Raw genomic sequence first — 26,218 nt, 5'->3', positions numbered from 1 at the left:
TCCCTTCCAGAAGTCTGTATTTGAATGATCTGGGCTTTCTGATACCTTTACTCCCTACCCATTCTTGACAATGAATTTATCTTTGAGAGATATCAAGGCATTAGACCAAATCTCAGACCTAATAAAAGTTCTTTGCACAGCTTAGATCAGGCATGGGAACCCCTGTGTGAGTATTCAGTATGTAAATAGTGAGGTTTATAAGGTGGTGAACAGTGTCTGAGAACCCATCAGATCCAAGCTCAGGGATTGGCTGCTGAGTCTTGGAGGGTGAATTGCCACTGATGGTACAAGAGGGAGATGTAATATTTATAAGAAGGCACTTCATGTCAGTTCTCAAGACATGTACTTAATAACTGTGCTATTAATTTGACTTCTGAAAGTTGAATCAGTTTTAAATAAAATTCAAAACTTTGTTGCAAGGACTGTGTGTTTAAAAAATACATTTTATTTTTTTTAAAATATTTTATTGATATTTTTTAGAGAGAGGGAGGGAGAGGGACAGAGAGCTAGAAACACTGATTAGAGAGAAACATCTATCAGCTGCCTCTGCACATCTCCCGCTGGATATGTGCCCGAAACCAAGGTACATGCCCTTGACCGAAATTGAACCTGGGACCTTTCAGTCCGCAGGCTGAAGCTCTCTCCACTGAGCCAAACCAGTCATTACTAAAAAACACATCTTAAATGAGCTAGATATTTACTCATTTATATTGATAAATAAGTAGTTTAACAAACATATGCTCAATTTGTGGTTGATACCTAAAAATATAATTTTTCAATGAGAGTCTTAAGTATTACTAATGGGACAGGTTTGACTCATCATTTGACTTCAATCATAGCTAAAATAATTGCCACATATAAAACTGCTACATTTCAGGGGTTTAACCACAAGTCTACTTAATGTCAAATATTTATTTCATCAGAAAGAGTGGAGAATAGAACCTTTCATTCAATATTTAGAGAGAAAAGTTTAAATGCCAGTAGCGGAATATGGAGATTGTTTAAATCTCTTTAAGGGTTTGGATTAGAAATGTCTGACATCAAATATTTTCACCTGGAGAAAGTATTATAATAGGACATTGAACCTCATGGACAGTGGGGAGTTCTTGTTATGGAATGGGGTTGTTTTTATTTACCAGGAATACAAGAGGTAGAAAAAAGGAAGCATGACGAAATTTGAATTCTTCACAGTTTAATATCAGGACCGAATCTTTCTAATGTCATTTTTTTCCTTCTAAAATCTTAGAGAGGGAAATGGATTCTGAACATAAGAATAATTAATCTATCAAAATTAACTTATTAGTAATTAAAATAATAGTTATTAACTATATATTATTTTTAATTGTAATATTATTTTATTTGTCTATCCCCTTCCAGTGGGAGGTAAAAATGATTACTTAGTTATTACTTTACTGTAATTATCAAGAAACTTTCTAACAGGTTCCATACTTTGCACACATCATTGCTTATAGTCCTCCTATAAAGAAAGTAACAGAATAAAATTGAAGTTCACTGTAGTTACCTTTCTTGTCCAAAACCACGCAGCTAATAAAACTAGAATTTGTTTGCCTTCAAAATCCAGCTAAGATCTTTTACAAATAAACCCTGTCTCTGTAGAGCAGCATGAAAAGAAGAGGGTTTTGTAACATATCAAACCAACTGTCAAATCCCAAACTGCTTTGTTTTCAGGCTGTCTAATCTAAGAACATATTCTTAATCTGTTTTCTTATTTAATTTATTTTAATGTATTCTATGTCATAAAACTCAATGAATAAAAATTCAGTGTTATATAAAAGATAAATTAAGAAAGTATTTACTGCATAAAAGGCTCTTGTTAAAACGCATTTCTTTATCCCCAGTGAAGTGTAGCTTTCCATTAAAGTTCAATGAGTTTGTCTTCTTAGCGTTGGCTAGTCTAGATACTGTCCCTATGACTGCAGAAATTAAACAAAAGACAAGATACAGTTTTGAACTTTAATGAATTTAAATCCAGTGATGACGGAAGAAACAAAAACAGTACCAAAAGAAGTAATAATAGAAGAAGCATACTGAAAATATATGTTGTTCTGGTGAAAATATATGAAACTCATCACCAGAATGGGACTTGAGGGAGAGGTGATGCTAATAGGAGAAATGATAGGCAGGATGGAAGTAACTATATCTCCTGTTCATGGACCCAGGTGCGCTTGGCAGGTACTCTTACTTGACATATGAGGTATTTGCCATAAAGTGTTAAAGCAGAGTCTGGGAAGGGAGTTGGAGGCTCTATTTCTTTGAAAATCAGGGCAACCTGTTTTTTTTAAATGAAAGTAATGGATGGCTTTTGACCTGGCAAGTTAACCCGGGCACGTGCCATTGACCAGAATGGAACCTGGGACCTTTCAGTCCACAGGCTGATGCTCTGTTCACTGAGCCAAACCAGCTAGGCCCATATGAATTGTTTTGAAAACAGAAGTTACATAACACTTCTGAGTGGGTGTTAACTATATTTTTCTTGGTTAGCAGAGAATGAATGAATGTATGTTAAGTGAAGAGTTACATTATGCAAAGTCTATTTTGAGACCTGTATTTGTATCTGTGAAATAGAGTCAATGATATTTTAAGAGGAAATGATAAGGATCAATGGGCCTTAATGATGATGTCAATATAGCTAATGGCTTCAGACCATATTAAATCCTGGTAATAAAAAGCTATGGTGTGATAAACATTATTGCAATAATAAAGATTGGGTGGCACTTTATCCTTTTCACCTTTATTGACTAAGATGGATAGAATATTATTTTTCCTTAAAAATAGCTTCCATCTTAATGACAGAAAAAAACAACACACAAAACACATGCATATGAAAGGGATTATTTTTCAATGGGCTCCTGGTTAATCCCCATAAAAATGGAATTGTTTTAGTAAGGAAAGCTAAATTAATACTAAGTAGGCCACCAGCATTGTGTCTACAGTTTGTTATATGCTAGGATCTGTAATTTATATATATTATTTTATTTAATTTATAAATCTCTACATGTTTGGTTCCATAATAATCTTCATTTTACAGAAGAGACAATTTGGTAGAGAATTTAAATAACTTGTCTTCAAATTCAAACGCTGGTAAGAATTTCTCATTGCAGACAGCTGCAGTGGGAATGATAAAGGGCAAATGGGTGAATCCACCTTACGTTTAGGTATTAAAACCAAACAGCCACGGTGACTGAGCATGAGATTCAGGTCAGGGAATTATCTAGAATGGCTCTAAGCTTTCTGACTTGTATATCAGGTATAGAGTTTTTCTTTTCCTTGGCAGAGGGGCATGGGGAGGACACGTGGGAGGTGAGATATTGTATCAGAGCCTGGTATGCTGTTTAATCAGAGTGTGAGATAGGCAAGGGGGTAGGTTCAATAGGCTTAAAGGCAGCAGTGGATAGAGATAAAGCTTCTGGGGTCATCAGTTACAAGAGAACCATGGAAGACATGGCTGGATGTATGGTATTGCCCAAAGAGTCTGTGTGGAGTAGGAGGTAAAAGGCCCACCATGTCTGACACCCAGGGGAACAGCAACCTTCTGGAGATGCCGAGACAGGAGCCCACAGAAGAGACTAAGAGTAACCACAAGATGGGAATCCTCAGTGCATACTCGATTGATTTCACACTAGAGCTCAGTGACATCAACTTCCATGTGAAATGACCATTAAACTATTTCTTGTTTGTCCTTGGTATATTAAGGGGCACATTTTGCATATTTCCATTGAGGGAATGAAAATAAAAGAGAGAGAGAAAGTTGCATTGAAAATGGCAGTGTATGATGATGCATAATTAACATGGCTATTTGTATGCTTGTCCCTAAATGTATAAATACCTTTTGATGGAAAGGCTGGTAAGGTCTTTAAAATGACATTTACCTTTGATCTGATCTTGGGGGGCATCTGGAGACAAGTGGGGGAGAGTGCCTTTTATAGTTCTTATACTACTACTTTAATCCAGGAGCCATTCATAATTAGGGATGGTAGAAACTTCGATAGGTTTATGCAAATGTATGCCCTTCCAAAAGTGGCTCAAGTAATCTCATGGAAAAATTAATGTTAAAATACTTAGGTAAACAGAAATTTCTGTCTCTTATGCAACTGAACTTCCAAAAAAGGACACATATGACTGAGACAAAGTAACTCATGTCTATTCAGACTTTTCATTACTAAGGAGTTATATCAGCCAAAACCGGTTTGGCTCAGTGGTAGAGCGTCATTCTGTGGACTGAAAGGTCCCAGGTTTGATTCCGGTCAAAGCCATGTATGTTGGTTGCAGGCACATCCCTGGTAGTGAGTGTGCAAGAGGCAGCTGGTCGATGTTTCTCTCTCATCAATGTTTCTAGCTCTCTCTCTCTCTCCCTTCATCTCTGTAAAAAAATCAATAAAATATATTAAAAAAATAAGAGTTATATCAGTGCATTTGCTTCTTCATTGTTAGAAGTATATACTGCCACAAGTATAAATAGTCTATTTATAATGTCAATATTCTTTGCAAGAATACAAATGAAAATTACATAATCATCTCTGAAGAATTTAATTACAATAGATTAACTTGGAATAACCTGAAAGTTCCTGGTATTTCTCCCAATTTTAATGAAAAGTGAGATAAGAATATTTCAAAAGATAGTTAGTAAACATAGATTCTAGTTTCAAAGATAGAGTCTCTTCAATTACTTTTAGCCTCAGAAAAATATTACTTTTCCTACTTCAAACTGAAGAAAAATAAAGCATACATATTTGGAGTACTGTGAAGCTAGGGCTGATTTTAGAATTCATATTTGACCTAATCTTCTAGGGATAAATTTGAAGTACCAGTATTTTTAGTACACCCTGTTTATTATTGTTTATTCTAATATATGATTGGTAATTTGGCATATAAAGTTCTTTAAGACACCTTCAAAGAATCTTACCAAAAGCATTTTTTAAATTAGGTCTTCTGGTCTTATACTTCTCCCTGGCTTATAGGGAGGGTGTTTTGTTTGTTTGTTTGTTTGTTTGGGGAGGTATTTACCAGATAAATGGGGTTATGGGTGTTTTTTTAATTTATTTCTATAACACTTGATATCAAATAATTTTTTGAACTTTTCAGTTACAATAGCTTCCTTTAGGAATATATTAATTTTACTTAGATTTAAATTTTTGGCCATGGAAGGAGTTAATTACCTTTTTTCTAAGACCAACACTTTGTTCTCTCACTCATTTTATTAACCACAAATCAGTAATAACTTTTATGGGGGGCAGAGGGGAGAAAATGGTCTGGTTGCTGCCTGCATCTAAAAATCTGATTGTTTTATTCCTTGTAGGTTTTACTGGGATTTAATAATGCTTATAATGATGGTTGGCAATCTGGTCATCATACCTGTTGGAATCACGTTCTTCACAGAACAAACAACAACACCCTGGATTATTTTCAATGTGGCCTCAGACACAGTGTTCCTCTTGGACCTGATCATGAATTTTAGGACTGGGACTGTCAATGAAGACAGCTCTGAAATCATCCTGGACCCTAAAGTGATCAAGATGAATTATTTAAAGAGCTGGTTTGTGGTGGACTTCATCTCATCAATCCCAGTGGATTATATCTTCCTCATCGTAGAAAAGGGAATGGATTCAGAAGTTTACAAGACAGCCAGAGCACTTCGCATCGTGAGGTTTACAAAAATTCTCAGTCTCTTGCGTTTATTGCGACTTTCAAGATTAATTAGATACATACATCAGTGGGAGGAGGTAAGACATCTATTTTACTTTTTAAAGTCACTATGTGATCATATTGTTAATGACAGCTATTTTAAAATGAACGACTAATCTATATATATATATTAGTTTGTGAAGTTCGAGGAGAAAATATTTATTTATTATTTGGTATGTAAGTGATACATGTGTATTTTTAAAATATATAGTTAAATATTAGATTTGAATGAACTGAAAAGAAATTTGTTATTTTAAAACTATCGTTTTATATTAATTTAGTTGTTTCCTAACAATCCCACTTTAAGCAAAAACTTTTTATTCAAATCAATGCAACCCTTCCTTCTTCATGAATGGCTCTCTCTCTTTTTTTTAATCTGATGTGAATGCACCAAGGACAATATTTGACAAAGATGTGGAGGGTCTATTTGCTAATCTAGTTTTATCATTAGCTCTAGGAGATAATCTGTTATATTGTATGTTTCCTGTAATATTGATATTTCAGAGAATTTGTGTTTGAAGAGAACAGATTTTGGGGATGTTTCCAAGTTACATATGTGAAGAGTGATTTCAGCATATTAATTTTGCTCTTTGTTTTGCTTTGCATGTGATTAATTATGCTAGTTTCTCCCTATTAGTTCATTTCATAATACTGAAAAACAGCATACCCAGGAGGAAAATTAATACATAAGGTGGGTAAATGCAGTCAATCTGGCCAGTATTTTGCTGACTAGGGCCAACTTTGTTCCCAGGCAGTCTGTTGACTGGAGAGGGCTCGGCAGCGGAGTTTCTTAGATCTGAGGGAATTGTTCCATTCCACACAAAGGAGTTCACGTCCCTGCTCCCAGAGTCTGAGTATTAAACATCTTAACTTTCTTTTCCTTCCCAGTCTACCTTTGTAAATTATCACCTGAGTTTTATTGAAGGTTGAAAATGCTTTGAGAGTGTCTAAATCTGCATTCAAGAAAACAATATACTTGCTATAAATTGTCGCTTTACTCATTACAGCGATTCATTTTAGCATTTTTAGGATGAATTGTGCTTTGGAATTTAGGTTTAGACGAGTCGGGAAATGGAACTTCCGTGAGCACCAGCTCTGCTTCCTTTGGGGCCTCAGCCATGTTGTGTGTGTGCTTGTCAATGGCGTTTCGGTGCCTAGGATTTCAGGAAATGCCATGTGATCATGCACACTGTGTGAGACATTGCTGAAGAGGCTGAGAATGGATGGTTCCTAAAATATGGATATGAGTTATATTTAAAATCCAGTGAAGCACATTTGAGAGATTGGATTCATCTGTGTCTGTGTAGTACATTCTCTCTGAGATGCAATAAATGTTTGGTTCTCAAACTTTATTATACCAATTTGAAATTGATATCAGACCAAGATGATTATGGATAATAGCTAATGTTTATTGGGGAATTATTATATGACAGGTAATATATTTGACTCTACTAAATCTTCCCGGTGACTGGTAGCTTGCCCAGATTCATAGTAACAGGCGGGCTGGGATTCTAACCTTGGCAGTTCAACTCCAGAGGCAATGCCCTTAACCACAAAACCTTCTCGCTTCTTGCTGTAACCTATGTGCACTCTTCTAATGACAAATACCTTAATATCCAATGATTTTATGTATTAAATACAAATTGTAGATGAATAGTCCAATTAAATAACCAGGAGGTCATGGTTCAATTCCTGGTCAGGGCACATGCCAGGGTAACAGGCTGGATTGGTAAGGGGTGTGCGGAAAGCAGCCCATCAATGGTTCTCTTGCATCATTGATGTTTCTATCTCTCCCTCTCCTTTTCTCTCTGAAATCAATACAAATATATTTTAAAAATGTTGTTGAACATTTACCTCTTAAAACATGGTTTCACAAACAATATTAATGGCTAGCCCGTGTAATGAAGAGTCACTGAGACAAATGCCCAGTCAGTTAAAAATGCAGTCGGCAGTGCAACTGCTTCTCAGCGTCTTGTAGTTTTAACCCAGTTACCCTGGAGAACAGCATCAGGGGGAACAGATGGTGGCCTGTCGGATGAAAAAGCAGCCACGTGGGCACAGAGGACACTCACTAAAAGGGATGTCCTCCGACATCTGGCAGCGGTCACAGGCACCTGGATTTTTATACCTTGATGGTGCTGTATAGATGCCATGCTATGTATGATTCATGCTCTGGGCCACCGTGACTGAGAAATGCAATTTGGTATACACTTACAGGCATTTGGTAACCAAACACACTCCGGCCAGAGCTGTGAGTTGGCAGGTTCTTTTGTATAAATAAATGACCTTGATAATAAATGAACCATAAGCTCGTTTAACTGAAGAATGTTTCCTTGATTATATGCTATCACACACATCATGGATATCTAGTGCCTGTTAGTAATCCTGCTAAACAGGGAAGAGGCAGTCATGATTAATTTAAAATTTAATATGTATTCATGACCTCACCCCCTACATGATTCAAACCAAAATCACAAAGGATCTTACATGGTTCCAGTCTGGCAAATCTCTACCTGGTTTTGATAAATGCCACAAGGATGTGTTTACAAGTAGGAACACAACAAATAGCTTGGCAGCCGTCGCCCTGGGAGGGTGTAGAATGAGACTGTGCAGGAAGATGTGAGCTCACCCACATGTCTCTGAATTCTGGGTGTTTGAGTACCAAGCTGGCTGGTGCTAAATTCAGCAAATTTGAGGAAGTAATGCGTGAAGTCTGGAAACTGCTCTTGTTCTAACTGAGTCATTTCCAAGGAACGCAGCTGCCTTCTATAGGAAGTGCTTTGGTCTTCAGTGATACATGTTTTGTGCGTGTGTGTGCGTGTGTGTGTGTGTGTGTGTGTGTGTGTGTGTGTTTTCTGGTCTGAATTAGTTCTCTGAAAAACAACAAGAAGCCTCAAAGCCAGATAAATTAGAGAACTCGTGAATGAAATGGAGAAACTTTAAAACTTAGTCCTTATGTTACTATCATGACTAAAGTTGAATGCCGTGGCTACTGTACAGGAAAAAGCTGTTTGGCCAACAGATTTGTGAAACACGTGGCGTTAAGAAGTCAGGAGGGACGAGGTTTACATAAGACAATTATAAGATCAGTGGCTTTAAGATGCAAAAATAGAACTCCCTCCACGTGATATTTTCAGTGTAAAGTTTCATGACACTGCATGTATATATCGTCAGGTGAAGTAAAAATCTGGAACAATTATTTCAATAAATCAGGCCAGAAAGTGCCTCTTTCTCTCATCTCTAGAAATCTGAGGCGTATCTGTCTTATAGTTTGGCTTTTTGAAATTCATTTCTTTCATTCAGCATTGATTTATCATTCTATTTCAAATAAAGTCAGTGACCCGTGGCAGAATGCTCTACTATAGCCTATCACAGGGTGACCCATTCTCAGTGATCCTCCTGAGGGAGACATATGGGGAGGAAATCCTTGGAAATTAAATGGAATATTAACAATTGTTAGCCCTCGCAAGCCACTGAAGAGATAAAGGAAGATTAAGAGTTTAGTAGGTGGGAGATTATTTAGTTAGTGAAGGTGAAGAGTCCTAGGAACCTTGAATGCTGCCTGGCCCATTGGGTTGTTGTTGGTTTTTTGTTTGTTTGTTTGTTTTTTGTCGAAATTGGATGATCTCTGACATTATTAGATATTGGAAAAACAATTGAAAAGAAAAATACTATTCTATAGAGGTTATCTGTTTTTAGGATTGAAGGCTGTGGGCAATGAACAAAATAGTGTGAGACAGGCATGATGCTTGTATCATAACTAAGCCTTTGGAACACATATCTGTAATGTTTGCTTTCTTGTTCCTCATCTACTATTCCTTCTGCCTTCCTTGCATAGATTTCAGACCCATGGCAATGAACTCAATCCATCCTGGGGCAAGAAGGAGGGCTTGTGGTTTCCATCTTTGTACACGTCTATAGCAATTTCGGATGAGTAATGTGTCTGGGACATCACAATTTTCTGCAAGCAATCGATATTAGATTTTTATGCAGGCTGAGAGACAAATTGATAAGCAGATGATGTTTAACAGCGAGAGTTAATCAGGAAATTTATTCCACAGGGAGCTAATTCAGATCGCAGTTTCTGTCTTTGGTTAATTTTAACATTCTATCTGGTTGATATTAGAAACAAACCCTTGCTGTGAATTGCCTCTCTACAATTACACAACACATACTGTAACTACTTCCATTTTTTAAGTATTCCAAAGCTTGCCATGAGCAAGCACCATTCTTTCTCTAAAGCTGCCCTCTTTGGGGTGTAGAGAACTTACATCCCTGTTGCCCATCACATCAAATCTGTGTTTCTTCACTGTGCCTTAAAGGCTCCTCAGCCAACCAGCCCCTGTCTCAACCGTGTCACTTCCTGTTTGCACCCAAGGACTCCTTCCTGATTTTTGTGTCTTTTTTTGTTTTTGTTTACAATGCCTCTTGCAGAGAATGGTTCTTTCTGCTTCTGTAACTTTGCATGTGCCACACCTCAGATTTAGAAAGCCTTTCTTTTTCCATGACTCCCTTAAAAAAGTAGACTTAAACTTATTTCCAGAAAAAAGTTTACATTGTCAGTCCCTCTCCTGTGAGCAGGTCTACTGGCTCTGCTTGCATTTGTTCTGTGATTGCTTGGCTGCTGATGCTTGCTTGGATGCATGTTCCTTTTCTTTTGATGGACATAGATGTCTATGGGGAAGAGTCAGTGCCAAGTTTTGCCATTGCATCTGCTTGTACACAGTTACAGAGTTCTAAACACAGAGCCTGCCTGTCCACTAGCAGTTCTCCATGCACTAAGTTCATGAGGTAATTGCAAGGGAATATCCATTCTTCACTCCCAAGCATGGACTAAGTAGCTTCTGTTTGCAGATACTGCACGTAAGAATACAAAGCATTCCCCAGCTTTGTAGGAAAAATAGACATAATCGCAGATGGTGTGGTAAATGGTTGCATAAAGAAGGGAGTGATGCTGGCTCGTGTGGCCCAGTGGTTGAATGTTGATCCGTGAACCAGGAAGTCATGGTTGGATTACAGGACAGGGCATATGCTAGGGTTGTGAGCTTGATCCCCATCAGGAGATGTGCAAGACTCAGCCAGTCAATAATTGTTTCTCATCATTGATGCTTCTATCTCTCCTTCTCCCTCTCCCTTCCTCTCTGAAATCAATTATATGTCACACACACAGAGACATACACACATGAATATATTTATTTGGAGGGAACAACAGAGCTTTCTCTGCACAAGAAGAAAGCTTCAGACATGCTTGAATGAGGCTCAGAGCTGGAGTCCCTAATACCTGGCTTGGCAAAATGAGAGCAGAAGAGCACATTCCAGGAAGGCAGCCCAGCCCAGCAGTCCCGAACCTCCAGAACCGAGGCAGTAAGGTGGTGCATTGGGAGGTGCAGACAGGAGTTTGTGCTGATGGCAGACTTCCTCAGTAAGGTGTCCCTGAGGCAGAGTAGGCAGGGGATTTACATGGAGAATGCAGAGAGTGAGGAGGGTTGGAGCTAAGGAGAAGTCAGGAGAGAGTTATCACTCACTTGTGTTTTATATATACAGCTAGTGTGAAGCAGGATACTTTTCTAGATATCCCTGCCATGTATACTTGGCCTTGCAGTGTTTGTATAAAATAAAATATGAACAGGACATATACAAAGTTTATTTTGTCAGCTTTATAATTTAAATATCAATTATATTTGACATTAATATGATATTAACATAATTATAATATTGTGATATAATTATATTTGAGATTAGTATTTCTAACCACCAAAATGTGGTGGTGGTGAATTGGATCCTATACTAGAACTTAGTATTTATGTGTGTTTATTAAAATTGTGCCTTAAATTTTCTATTTTATCTGGGTGGAAGTATTTAAAGTGAGTGATTCATGACTAAAACTTAATAGAACATTGTGAAGTTTAAATTAAATGAGATACATGAAAATTATTTGTGATACATAAGTTGATGTGCGCCTTTGTGTAGAAAAATAAGATCCTGATATCATCTTTCTCTGATTAGCCCACCTACTGAAATTATCATTATGGTCTGTGTGTGTGTGTGTGTGTGAGTGTGTGTGTGTGTGTGGGTATGTAAATATTTTTGGTAGGCTAATATTGATTCTGCTAAAAAACCACTAGATGTCCTCTATTGGTAATGTTACTTTAGGATTCTAAGATGCCAGCACTGTCTACTTTGAAATTATTCATTTATTCTGCTTCATAATCACTTAATTGCTTGATTATTGATGTCTACATAAAATAGATGACTTCAGATTGTCATATAGATAAAAAATTATTTGTTATATCTATAATTTCTTCTCAGATGGAACACTGTTAAGTTCCTTCTGCAGAGTCATTTATATTCTGTGAGAATTGTTTTCAATAGTATACTGTGTGCTTTTTAATGTATTTTAGCAGATATCCTGAAATTGTAAGGTACAATGTGATGGGATCTATTTGGATATGAAATGTTAGGTCAAGACAACTAAGGAGAAATTGATAATGTTGATAAATAATGTGTGGTGTGGGTATGTATGTGTGATAGAAGTAAGATACATACTTTTATGAATGTTCTTGGTCAGGGCCCTGTGGCAGATCTGTATAGCCCAGTGCTTTTCACATGGAAATCCCAGTTTCATGCCAAAGTTATCAGATCAACTTTAAAATTGCTTCCAGATTAAAATATTAGACTTTTTAATGCTTTGTGATTGGTCCAGTCTATGTCCCTGTTTTGCATATTTTGTATATTTCCCTGGCTCTATGTTGAAAACCCCCAGACTTGTATCCCAAGTTTCAAAACGATGTAACCCCACGCCTCCAATATTCATGGCGATGATATCCCCAGAAAGACAGCTGCTGAGCTCCTCAAGTTCATTATGTTCTATTTCTTCTCAGGGAATATTGGAAGTATTACAAATGCTATTTTGTATTGTTTTCTACACAAAATATACCACATGAGGAATTGAAGCAATAAATGAATCAGACAACATTTAGGACAAAATGCATTCTGTCTTACACTTCACTAACGTGTCTGGGTAAATGTCTCAGATTTCCCCTTCATTGAGTTTGCAGATACAGCATGTATTATGACTACTGCCATTGGGGACTCATCTATGTGCTAGTGGTGTACAAATTGGGAATGTCATTGGTTCGTCACGAATGGACACATGATTTATGATGTGATTCTGGTTCAACTGCCAGAATGTTCCATAATAAGCATGTGTTACTTTAATCCCTGGGGAATGACCTCAGTTGGACTGGTCAAGTTGATTGGTCTTGTATACCACCTACAAACAATGCAGGTGTGATGAGGCATGACATCACTGAAAGTGGTACAGTGGTGCCCAAGAATATTTTGTTGTTATAAACAAGGAGGTAAAGTTAATCTCATCTTTGCAGGAACTGTTGAGCCTAATTACCTAATCATTGGGCTGGTAATTGTGTCAGTTTTTAACAAATCAGTCTTTCATTTTAGTTAGATCCAAGTCAAAAGTATGTTTTACTTATTCGAAATATTTTGGGAAGCAAAATTAGGCTTGCCTTATGTTAAAAGTAGTAGTTGATTCATATTTCATTGGGCAAAGCATAGTCATTGAAATATATCAGAAGTTGTCACAAAAAGTGCTTTATAAAACATTGTAATTGTTATGAAAATTCAAAGAACAAATCAAAGTAGATCCTTCATTTGCACAGAGAAAGACCTACTTTGACTTCTCTTTTTGTCTTGCTGATGTATGCACTTTAGATTTCTTATGAGAGGACTCCTGTCTTAAGTGTGAAAAAGAAATGCATTTGGTTGGTTATATAATTCTGATGGCTATTTTGAGTTAAGTCTGCCATTTAGGCCATTTTTTTTTTAAGAAAGTCAAAATCTTTTTTTTCTTATTACATCTTAAAGTGAAAGTAGACTTTGAGGAAGGATTCTGGAAACTAGTCCCAGGGTTCCATGTCTTTTAAAGCAGTTGTGAAGTAAGCCAATAGTATCTATTCTGAGATAATCTTATCTGTCAGGAGTGTTTTCCTATAAAGATTGGTCATCAGAAGGAATGCTTGCAATAATGCTGATTATCTTAGTGTGCTGCTCTTTTTGTCCTTACTGTTGTGGAGATGAGTGAACATATAAAATAAAAGGGAATTCAGCTAATTGGAGTGAAAGTTAGAAATACCTTCTGTGGACATTTTTCTCTCATTTTAAAAATGTGGATGATGGCTTTCCCTTGGATTATATGGTTGCTTTAAAAATCAAAGAGGACATTCATTTATAGTGCTTCATAAACTCTAAAATTAAAAGTCCAGAGAGCATATTAATGTAAGATGTAATTAAACAGTCAAATTATTTTACGGATTTTTTTCCCCCCAGAGTAGTTTTGAAAGAATGAAATCTTCATCTTCCTCAATATTCTGGGTCAGACCAGAGAATAAAAGGTAGCAGTGAGAGCTTTGAAATTTAGAATCCCAGTGCTGTAACTACCTACGGGGCTCTAACAATCCTGTTTGGAGAATCACTAATGTTGTGGAGGTTGCAGTTCAGTGGGAAGCAGTTCTGCCCTGTGAGAATGTGCTTGTCTCCATGACACTGAAGAGAAGGACCTTAGATAGTCCTAACCTGGGGGAGGGTTACCGCTCCTATCCCCCTCAGCATATGTTTGTTATAAAAGCAAAATCCTATATTATAAAAGCCTAATATGCTAAGTGTCTGATCACCCAATCCACCAATCAAAGTGTAATATGCTAATGGTATGCTAAGGCTGCTCAATTACTCACTATGATGTGCACTGACCACCAGGGGGAAGACACTCCAACCAGGAGGTTAGCTTGCTGCTGGGGTCTGGACAATTGGGACTGAACAAGATGGGCCAGACACGCCCTGGAGCCTTCCCACAGTTCCTCCCTGGATCCAAGGTTCCTCCCTGGATCCAAGGTTCCTCTGATCATGCACTGGTGTTGTCCCTCGGCCTGACGTATGCCCTCTTGCAATCCAGGACCCCAAAGGGAATGTTGGAGAGTTGGTTTTGGCCCAATCCCACAGACCACACCGAGGGACCTCACTGATGCATGAATTTGTCCACCAGGCCTCTAGTAACTTTATAAGGACCAAAATTATCAAAAATTGCTAATATATTTATTAAGAAAGTGTTATTAAAGATCTTGTTGACTTATGATATTGAAGGCTCCCATAAATTATTGACTTTGGAATAATATAAGAACATGGATGGCTGGATTCCAAAAGAAGTATATGTGTTCACTTTCCCGACTTATAAGGCCCACGGATGTGTATTGGACTCTAAAGTCCTAAGTGACTGATGAGATTTCTGCTCTCAGGCATGGTTTCTTGGGAATTGTGACATTAACAACACCATTGAGGAATGATTCTCATATGTCTATGGCTTTCTCAGATACAAAAATTATCTGTTAGGAACTTCAAATATAGTCTAAGGAATTACAGAGATAGCATCTTAGTAGGCTATAGGTTGACAGGCAGTGAAAGTAATTCTCAAGTAGCTGAGAGGAAGTCTCTGTGCAAACGACATAGATAAGTGAATATGAGTGTCCCAACTTGAGTGAGAGGTGCATTTGTATCAGAGTGGGGTCCCAACAGGATATGAGAAGTTCAGTAGGGATGCAGAGAAGACACAGGACACCAGCAAATGATAAAAATAAATAAATAAATAAAATTCAGTTTTGCTGGAGACTTTGCCTTCCCTTCCGCCCAATTACCAATGTCAAAGATGAATGTTTCAATGTTTCAAAGCGTTAATGCTGGGAATTTTACCAACCAAATCATCCTTTCCTTTCCATTTAGGTGAATTGTTATTTCAGATGTTCTAAGAATCTCCAGTGTCTTGAAATTAGATCACTATATGGCTTCAGATGAAAGTTAGCAAAATGCTACTGTTTTTTAAATAATTCTAGTTAGTAGCACATTTCTTAAACATACAGTTCTATATATCCAGTTAGGCATTGTATATATAATTATAGACTACTAGAGGCCCGATGCATGACATTTGTGCACAGAGTGGGGGGAGGGGCTGGCCCTCTCACAATCTGGGGCCCCTCGGGTAAGATTCCTAGGCCTGGATGGTAATCAGGGCCTATCAGGACTTTCCATCCCCATAGCTGCTGGAAGTTGGCTCTGACCCTGCCGCTGCCACTGCTTGCCCTCTGTGTGAGCTTCCCCCTCCTCTCCTGCCACCAGTTGCCTCCCTCTGTGGGCAACAGGCCTGGGGTGCGATTGCTTGGCTGGCCTGGGCCTCCCTCTGCAGGGCAATTGCTGGCTGGCCCTGCTCATGCACCATAGTGTTGTTGGCCGGTGCTCTGGGCCTCCCTCTGTGGAGATTGATCATGGAGCCCCCAGATTATCGCCCAGCAGAGTGAGTCCCCCCACCCCCACCTGGCTGGGAATCCATGATAGATCACCCTGCACAGAGAATGGCCTAGTTCTCCCTCTTTGGGGCTATGGATTGAAGAGCCTCCAGGTGATTTCCCCACAGAGGGTGGCCTGGGCCTCGTTCTGCAGGACAATCATGAGTTGATGGTGGGGCCCCCAAACCAATCCAATTACACCTGCCTTGGCTGGCCTGGTGCCAGTGCATGTCATAGCATGGTCATCTGGAAGCTTGTCCAAATGGTCATTCTGCTGTTTGGTCATTTGGTAGATTTGCATATTATGCTTTTATTACTATCTATAGATTATAAATAAAAATAAGAAACTACGTAGTTAAATATTTTCCTCACTTCTCATTTGCAAATTTCATGTATTGATATTATCTTCAAATGTAGTACTTAATATTGATTAATTGCCCACCCTATAGATTCTGAGCACTGTCCTACATATAAGACTACAAAAATGAATAATTAATAACTGCAGCTAAAAGGGAATTTGTAATCTAGTGGAGGAGTTAGAAAGGAAATCAACAATCATGTAAGCAGCTGTAATTTGGAAATCCTTGCGTGGACGATTTCCAGCATGATTCTCTGAAGACATGTCAGCTGGGTTGGAGAGAGCTCCACTGTCAGTTCATAAAGTGGACTCATGGAGCAGCACAGGGAGTGGTGTCTGAGCCAGATATTTACCGTCCTGTCATGAGAGAGTGAAACAGAAAGGGCTACTTAATGCCAAGCTTCCTATAATGTGAACTTTGCTGAGTTTTACAAACGAAAAAATCGATTTCATCTAAAATAATATTAATACTTCTTTGAGATTACAAAATGACTTCCTCGTGTTGGAATCTGAAAAACCTTTCCTTTCTTTCCAGTTATCAAAATTAATGGATGATTCTTAAATGTTGAAAGTTTATTAGGAAGAAGAACAAGTATACTTAAATTTCATATGTATATTACATACTCTATAGTAAGAGAATTTAGCAAAAAAGGACCTAGATTCTGTCTCTCTTGCTCTCTCACTCTGCATGTAGTTTGGATGCTCTTGCATGAGACTCTGAGCCAGAAAATGCATTATCACAGTTACTGAGTAGACAATTTCTAGTAGATAGGAAGCAACTGAGCTGCATTTAGTAACATGAGTACCAACAGCGAATTGGTTATTCTGTACCACCTCCACTCAACATACTTGATTTTATATTATTTAATTATCTTACTTGACATAAATACTTACTTGAATTAAATACTTCAGGTTAAAAAAATATAACTTAAATATGACAGAATTTTACAGTTATAAACATTTTCCAAACTATGCTATTAAAAAATTTACTAAAGGAAAAGCATAATCCAAACAACATTTTCCTTAAGAAGCAATGAAAATATTTTCCTTGCAGTTCAGTAATGAAAACATGTTACACTACAAACTTAAAGATACAAAGGAAAATTAAGATGTCATTAAATTTGTACAGGGTTTCCTTAGAGTGCTTGCCTTGTGCTGTAAAAGTTTCTAGAAACCCCATTCAGCATTCCCCAGGGTGTTGTCTGTGAGTTGTTAATGGTTTTATGGAGACAACATTTTGCTTTTGTTTTTCAGTGTTGAAAGTGTTATCATTGCCCCAAGATATCTAGCTTCCCCCAGAGCAGACCTGTTCATTGCTCCCTCTACCTATCCACCAGTGGCAGGCTGCTGGCCCTGCTCCTTGTCCCCTCACACCTGGGTGGGAACTGACTAAGCAGCTTCTCTCTTGACCTTGTCAGTCCTTTTCACAAGGGATAGAAAGCTCTAGGCCTTAGAGTCTCGGGAGTCTTGATGGGCAATTAAATGATGTGACCCTAAGTGATGTATGTCACTTGTTATAACTCTTTGGCAAAATTTGTCACATGTCCTCGCCCAGCCACAAGGAATCAAGAAGAGCAATCCCACCATGTTCCTAGGAGGCAAATAACTGGAGCCATTTGCTTACTAGCCCCATTTCAAGAGTGGAAATAGTTGAGAGATGGAGGCAGTTATGTCTGGACTCAGTCACTCAGTTGGCCTGTCACTAACTTGCATTAAACTTGAATCTATTCAAAGTAAAATCATGGACCTGCTTGTTATCTCATTATTTTTTTTCTCATGGATAGTTTTGGTCAAACTATAGTGGTGCTACCACATGGCATCCCTCCTAAGCTTACAAAGTGCAGAGAGAGCTGATGGACATGCCTTTGGGCATGAAAGAAACCTGGCACTACCCTGGGTGGCTACCTCTGAGATGCTTCTTGGATGCATCAATTACAAAGCAGTCTTTATTTGATTTAGTTTTTCTAAGTGAGCTCATACTTAATAGAAATTTGGATAATTCTATTTATGGATGTACCAATTTCCAAGCCGGCAAACATCAGATTTAGGTGAGTTTAATGTGGTTGGAAATTTACATAATTTAATTGTCTATCCTCCACCCTAAAATGAATTACAATGCTAATTTATAGACCTTTGCCCAATCAAATAGAGAACAATAAGTGTGATGAATTTAAAGGGGATGAGCAGATGTAGGTTTACAGTTGTTTGTATGGAAATAATACAATAATTTAATAAAACAAGAATAATCTCTGAGTTTCATGTACTCACAGCAGTAAACTTACTTTTGCCAACGCCTGTATGATATAATTAGGATAATTATCTTACCAGGAAAACTAATTATGCTTGAAATTTTGAGAACACTTGAAATGCAAGCATTAAACAATTAGATGTTAAGAGTGGCATAATATATCTATTTTCCTTAAAATGTATTACTTTTATTTGGACTTCATTTTTCAAACACTTTGACTTTCAAAGTATTTAAAAATCAAATGCAATTTTTTTTTTTTTACTACACTTGATCTTAGCCAAAAGGCCGAGAAGCGATGCAATTTTTTTTTTAAATAGTACTACTATTATACCTTATTTTTGGTAAATAGTACTACTATTATACCTTGATTTTTTTTTAATCTATGCTTTGTTCCAATTTATTGAGCCTTGTTTAATGTTCCATAGTAGGTCCATATTAGTGAGTATTATATATGCACTTAAAAGATGTGTTTTCTGCTGTTGTTTGTAGTGTTGGATAGTTGTCAGGACAAATAACAATGTTATCAAGTTGTCTTGTTCTAGCATTTCGTCAGCCAGGGATGTTAAAATACCCAATCCAATAATTTTTGATTTATCTATTCCTCCTTTCACTTCTATTTGTTTTTACTATGTATACTTTGAAGCCATGGTTAGGATTTTTGTATCTTTTGTTGGATTGTTCTCATAAGATGACCTTTTTTTCATCTCTGTAGACAATGCCAAATGATCATATAGCAACTCGACCTTTATGTAGGTAATTTCTGTATGATATAGTTTTTCCATGCTATATTTTCAACCTGTGTATCTTGTAGACACCACATAGTTAAAACTTGCTTTTTGCTTGTGTGTCAAATCTGATAAACTAATTTAAACCATTTAAATTGCTGTAGTTGGGTTTATATCTATCATCTTGATATTGTTTTCTATTGATCCCATGCATATTTTGTTATTGTTTTCCAATACTCATGCCTCCTTTCATACTAATTTTGTATTAAAAAAAAAACAAACCCGTTTTATCTCCACTATTGAATTAGTAACCATGTCTACATTTTTCCCAATGGTTGCTATAAGACTTACCATATTCCTGTTTAATTTACCAAAGTCTACATTCAAATATTATTGTACCATTTCATATACAGTATAACAAATTTGAAATACTGTATTTCCAATGTCCCATTATTAGCATGTTTTATTATCATACAATTTACTATATGATATAAATTACTATGATTATATTACTATATTTATATTTTGTTATAAATGCCCAAATATATGGTAATTCTTTTTGCTTTCAATGGGTAATTTTCTTTTAAGATATTTTTTAGAGAGGGGAAAAATGCTTTCTAAACTTGTTGCTATTGCTTTTCATTCCTTTGTGTAGATCCAAATTTCTGCCTGGTATCAATTTCCTTCTCTTCCAAGATTTTGTAGTGCTGGTGTACTGTTGATGAATTGTCTCTGCTTTGTATGCCTGGCTGCCAGGATTTTGTTCTGTTTTTTTTGAGAAGTATATCTGCTGCATGTAGAATGCCAAGAAGACACTTTGTGTTTAGATAAGAAGATACCACTTGATTGTTCTCTGCCTGCCTTGTTTCTGATGGATGGGAGGACAAATGTCATTCTTTTATTTGTTCACTGGACATCATATGACGTTTTTCCTCTGGCTGCTTTTAAGATTTTCTCTCTTTTTTAAATATATTTTATTGATATTTTACAGAGAGGAGGGGAGAGAGACAGAGAGCTAGAAACATTGATGAGAGAGAAACATCGACCAGTTGCCCCCTGCACACCCCCTACCGGGGATGTGCTGCAACCAACGTACATGCCTTGACCGGAATCGAACCTGGGACCTTTCAGTCCAGACCGAAGCTCTACCACTGAGCCAAACCGGTTTCAGCTAAGATTTTCTCTTTATAATTGCTTGTTAACAGTTTGATTTTTATGTGCCTTAGTGTGGTTTTCTCCATGTTTCTTCTACTTGAAGTGTGTTGAGTGCCTTGGATCTCTAGGTGATGGTTTTCATGAAACTTGTGAAAATACTCCCTATTGTTCCATTATGTGTTTTCTTTTTTCTACTCTTTTTGGGTGGTTCTTTCCTTGGCCTTTGTAGTGACTTCACAAGCCTGGGCAGATCAGTACTCAGCCAGCCTCCAAGGGAGCCCTCTGCTGGCCTTGGAGCTTTCCCTCTGGGCAGCTCTTCCAGCTGGCACTTCCCCATACAAATCCCAGCCAGCAGGACTTCCCTGTCTCTGCACTCTCACTCTCAGCCTCCCGCTCAGCTATGGAGATTGCTGAGCTCCCTTTGTATCCCCTTTCTCTGCACTGTGTCCTCTCTAGGCAGAAAGCTGGTGCATGGTCAGGGCTCACCTGATTTGTCCTCTTCCTCTAGGGCTTATTCGTTTGTGATCCCTAGACCCAGATCTGAAAACCATTGTTTCCTGCAGTTTGTCAGGTTGTCTGGTGGTTTAAAGCTGGAGGGGAAGCCTGGTCCCTGTTATTCCATTATGGGCAGAATCAGAGATATGCCTTGTTTTGACAATCAGATTTCATAGAGAGGTTTTGCTTTTCAGAGTAGGGTCTGGTATATTTGAAAGAACAAGATCCTCCTCATTTTTGCAACGTAAAATTATGTTATGTATGGATGGAGCACAGGTGGGATCGATGGCATCATTTGCTTTCTGCAGGATGTCTGTATGGAAGGACCAGGCAAGCAGAATAAATGTGTGCATGATGATCATTAAGGTGACCTTGCTTACTCAGTGGCGTGCTTAACGGGCCATGAGGAGGCTTAAATTATAGCCCTTTAAATTTTAACAACTGTAGTGAGTTAGTCCTGCCCTCTACGCTGGGATCCGCAGAGCTTTGGATGAATTTCAGCAGTCAGTTCGCCCAAGGTGGGCAATGTGTGTGCCAAACATAAGGCTTACCCCTCTTGTGGACAAAGGGTTCCAAAAATAATTCTTGGCCACAATGCGAAGTAACACCTGGGTTCAGTTTGTCATCCCGGGCACTCTGGAAGAGGCCCATGACAGCTGACGCCTCTTTTCCCAAGAATACCAAACATATTCAAGTGGCCTAGAGCCCATTTTATTAATTCAAACAGCTAACAATTTTATTATATATAATAATAAAAGCAATATATGCTAATTAGACTGGACATCCTGCTGAACGAAGCCAGGGCTGAGAGGGAAGCCCGGGCCCCAGGTGCCTACTGGCGGCTGGAGGAAAAGCCGGGTTCAGGGTGCCAGAAGGAAGCTTGTGCCAGCAGCTGGGGGAAGGGAGTCCTACTCTTGCATGAATTTCATGCATCGGGCATCTAGCTGTAGAATAAGAGTGCATTTATTTACCTGTCACTGATTGCTTTTAGAAGGAAGGAGCGTGAGGTAGTATGACAGTCCAGGCTACAGTTGTTGTTTTCATTCCATTTTTAAACTGATACTTTTAAAAGGAATTTTCTTTACTATGTTTTCATTTTTATTATCAATAAGCATTTTCAGAACTGATGTAGTTCTAGCTCATTCTTAACTCCATCCTTCTGATCCTGAGGAGTAGTTCTAATCTCAATCAAATGGTTCTGCCAGTACAAAAATTTCAGGATAAAATGTATTCAGTGAGGGTAGGGAGTATATTTTAAAGTTGTATAATAAACAAAAGGAATAATCAGAAAAAAAATATTTTTATGGATCTTGGTTAAACTATAACTACCATTTTTGGTGCCCCTTTGTAGAAACAAATGAACCCATCTGAAGAGTTAAGATATATGACATTTCACATCTGCAGTCATGTGGACTTATCCATTAACACCTGTCTTAGTTTCTTCTAGAATAGCAGCTCTTTTTAAGAGTTTAACTTTTTGCAAACAAGTATTGTAAAAACTTTCTAAAAAAAAATAAAAGTAAGTAGAAATCCCAAATTTCACAATGAACACATATACCCACCACCTAGATTCTTTAACATTCTACTAACTTTGCTGACAGTAACTGTCTAATCACCTATCAGATTTTTGTTCTCTACATTTCAAAGGAAACTGCAGCCACAGCCTTCTTCCTTTAAATATCTGAATCTGCATCAGGTGCTCAGTCTTTAACCTCACAGTATTGTGCATACACTATGACACACAAAGCCCTTTGTTTGATATGATAGTTTGTGTGTTTTTTTTTTCCCTTCCCTGAGGATATTTTTCCATTGATTTTTAGAGAGAATGGAAGGGAGGGAGGAAGGGGGAGGGAGAGAGAGAGAGAAAGAGCTATATGAGAGAGACACACCGATTGGTTGCCTCCTCATGGGCCTTGACCTGCAGGAACCCTAATCGGGCTGGGGAATGGGCCTGCAACTGAGGTACAAGTTCTTGACTGGGAATCGAATCTCAATCATTCGGTCTGTGGGCCAGTGCTTTAACCACTGACCCAGATTGGGCAAGGTGATATAATATTGATAGTTTTATAGCATAACAAGAATAAAAATGATTAGGGAATATAAATAATAATATGAACATTAAGTAACCTTGAGAAATTGTAAAACATATCCTACTGACAATGGTTCCACCATGGTTATGTTATGTTTATTCAGGCATTATTTTCCTTATAATCCTTCTATCAATAGCTCTTAAATCTGTATTTATTTTAGTGAACACATAACTGAAATGGTCTTTAGATTAGCTAATATTTTTAACTTCTTTCCTCTGGTCTTAGCTCCTTCACATCTGTAGAGAATTAGTCTAGGTGGATAACTTCAATAGCTTCTCCAGACTTGTCCTTGCCTAGCCTTCAATCTTCTCTTCCCAATGAGTCAGGCTTTGGATCATCCGTGAGCTCATATATGTCATAAAAAATGCTCAGTGAGCCTGGCTTGTATGACCCAGTGGTTGTCGAATCATGAACCAGGTGGTCCCCAGTTCTATTTCCAGGTTGCAAACTCAGTTCCCAGTGTGGGGCGTGCAGGAGGCAGCTAATAGGTGATGTTTCTTTCTCATATCAATGTTTCTATCCTTCTATTTTCCTCTTTCTCTAAAAAGTCAATAAAACATGTTTTAAAAAATGTTCAGTGACATTAAGGAGACACTAACTTTTTAGGTATTCTTAAAATTTGTTTGCTGTTTCGAAGTTCCACTCCTGGTATTCTCTACCTTGATATTATAGGGCCAACATTTATTTCACCAAGGGAAGTATAAAGTACCAAGTTTGGAAACACGAGTTGACTGGCATTTTATTGCATATTTATGCTAAAGATGTTCTGGTGCTTTTTATAGACTGAAGTGTCCAAGAAGCTGCTAGTTTGCCAGTTTTGTATTCTGGTGGCTGTCCATATGTTATTCGTTTTGTCTCTAGCTTATATAGGTTCCATAAACAAAACTCGATATATTTAAATAACAGTATCTACCATTTCACAGATACACTGAGAATATTACTGATACTTTGTTCATGGCTTATGAAACCAGGGAATGATGACTCTTTTAAGAAATACCACATTTGGGATTATGGCATGACATTCCTCTGCTACCCAAACTTACCGATAATGGCAACCAATAACCTAATTGCCTCTCTTGTCACTTAAAGTAAATGTAAGTTTGATGCCATCAAACCCGTTTTACTGAAAGGTAAACATTATTCAATAAACACACACACATGGTAGGCTGGGTCTTTTAGTGACTCTGTGCTCTCAATCAGTGGTTCCTAGATTTTATTTCATAGATGAGGAGTTTATTTTCTTCTTAAATCACATGTGTGACATAAGGTAGATAAGTTAGCTCTTTATTTGGACACAGCAAAATTCAGCCATCTACTATTACAATTTTGTGTCACATGGAAATGTAGGAAGCACTGTTGGTGAAAAACTCTTGATTCTCAAGATCCGTGAAAAACTCCCCATGTCTTTGCCAGTCCACAGAGCAGCACTTGGAGGGATAGCTCAGTTTCAAGCCAATCAAGAGGGTGAACGAGAACGTGATGTGTTCATATTTCATGATGCCCCTGGTCACATGCTTTTATTCCCTGGTTATTCTGGGAGAGAAATGACATCTGTCACTCTGAGAGGAGCCAGCCCTGCGGTTCAGATGTGAAGCTTCCAGCCGCATGGCATGGTAGAGGCTGATGGCACAGCTCTGCATTTCAGTGTCAGCTACCAAAGGAAAGCTGTCATCGAGAGGAAGAACAAGATGAAATCAGAATCACAGAACTGTGTTCCCTTCTGCCTGAAGGCACAGTCGTCTTACTCAGCATCAACTCTTAAGCGCCTGACTTTGAGAAATATATTTGGCATAGAAGTGTAGGCAAATGATTATCTGCATATATATTATATCTACACACACACACACACACACACACACACACACATATATAGGCAAATTATTATCTACATATATATTATATCTATCTATTTATCTATCTTCTATCTATCTATCTATCTATCTATCTATCTATCTATTATCTATCTATCTATCTATCTATCTACCTAACTACCTATCTAATCTTTCCTGTGATGCTATTTTACCTTTCTTTTCCAAATTGGACCTAGCATCCTCTGAATCCTCTGATTAAAACCTTCCAATAACTTATGGTCACATCCAAATGCCTTAGCATGACCACCAGGACCCTGCCTGATTTGGGCCCCGCACACCCCTCCAAACTCAGCTTGTGAGACTCTCCCTCTTCACAGACTACCCACTGGCTTCCTAAGATTTACTTCTGTTCCTGGAAGTGCGGGCCCTCCTTCGGAAGTTGTGTGTTGCTTGTGTTCTTGGTGTCTCCAAACTTTGCTCAGATGCTCCCTTCTCAGAGAGGTGCTTCCTGCACACCTTTAGCTGAAGTTATTTCCATTCTTCTACACTCGCCTTCTCACTAGGATGGGCCTTTCCTTGTTGGCATTCGGAGTGGTTTTACTTTTCTGCTTTCTGGTTTGTTGCTCTGTGTCTATAGCAGAACACACCCCCTCTGTATTCGTATGGCATTCTCAGAACTTAAATAGGACCCTGCACAGGGTGAGCACTCAGTTGTGATTGCTGAAGGAGGATTTCTGGGATCAGCCTCTGCTACTTGTGGCAGTTCAGTGATTTCTGCATCAATATTCAGAACTGGTTGAAAAAAAAATTTTCTGCATCTTTTGAGCTCTATAATTTTGTGAGCCTCCATTTCTCTGTCTTTATAGTAAGGGTAATAGATAACTCTGGAAATGTTATAAATATTGGATGAGTTATATTTATAAAGAGCCCAGAACAGGGCCTGAATACAAGGCCCAGCACATAGAAGGAATTGTCTGAATCATACATACAAAACTTTTGCCTGTATCATTCCAAATTTTCTTCTTTCTGTTGTAAATATTCCTTATATGTATACAAGGCCAGACAAATAATTAATTATACAGATGAATCACAATAGTGGTCTAATCATGTATTGAAATATTTCTTTATCATGTTTAAGTGTTTGTAGTAAAGTAATATGTTTCACAAAGTACCCAAAACTTAGCTCAATGTAATTTTGCAATTTTATTTTCTTTGCCTTGTATTGATATATTTTATGAACATATTACTGATATGTTTTTCTATACCCTTTTTTACTTCCAAAAA

The 26,218-nt window shown here is 37.8% G+C and overlaps 1 protein-coding gene and 1 pseudogene across 1 annotated transcript in view; one reads left to right on the top strand and one right to left on the bottom strand.

Moving 5' to 3' along the window:
• The window catches only part of HCN1 (hyperpolarization activated cyclic nucleotide gated potassium channel 1), a 272,628-nt gene that overhangs the window by 32,804 nt on the left and 213,606 nt on the right, over positions 1 to 26,218 (top strand). The window contains exon 2 of the mRNA XM_036410483.2: positions 5,318 to 5,741. Coding sequence (XP_036266376.1) covers positions 5,318 to 5,741 — 424 coding nt within the window. The remainder of the gene's footprint in view (positions 1 to 5,317; positions 5,742 to 26,218) is intronic.
• Positions 18,882 to 18,955, bottom strand: LOC118704057 (annotated as a pseudogene).

This window comes from Pipistrellus kuhlii, unplaced genomic scaffold (genome assembly GCF_014108245.1).
Source record: "Pipistrellus kuhlii isolate mPipKuh1 unplaced genomic scaffold, mPipKuh1.p scaffold_m20_p_4, whole genome shotgun sequence".
Classification (NCBI taxonomy): domain Eukaryota; kingdom Metazoa; phylum Chordata; class Mammalia; order Chiroptera; family Vespertilionidae; genus Pipistrellus; species Pipistrellus kuhlii.
This window is presented reverse-complemented; position numbering and strand designations above follow the sequence as displayed.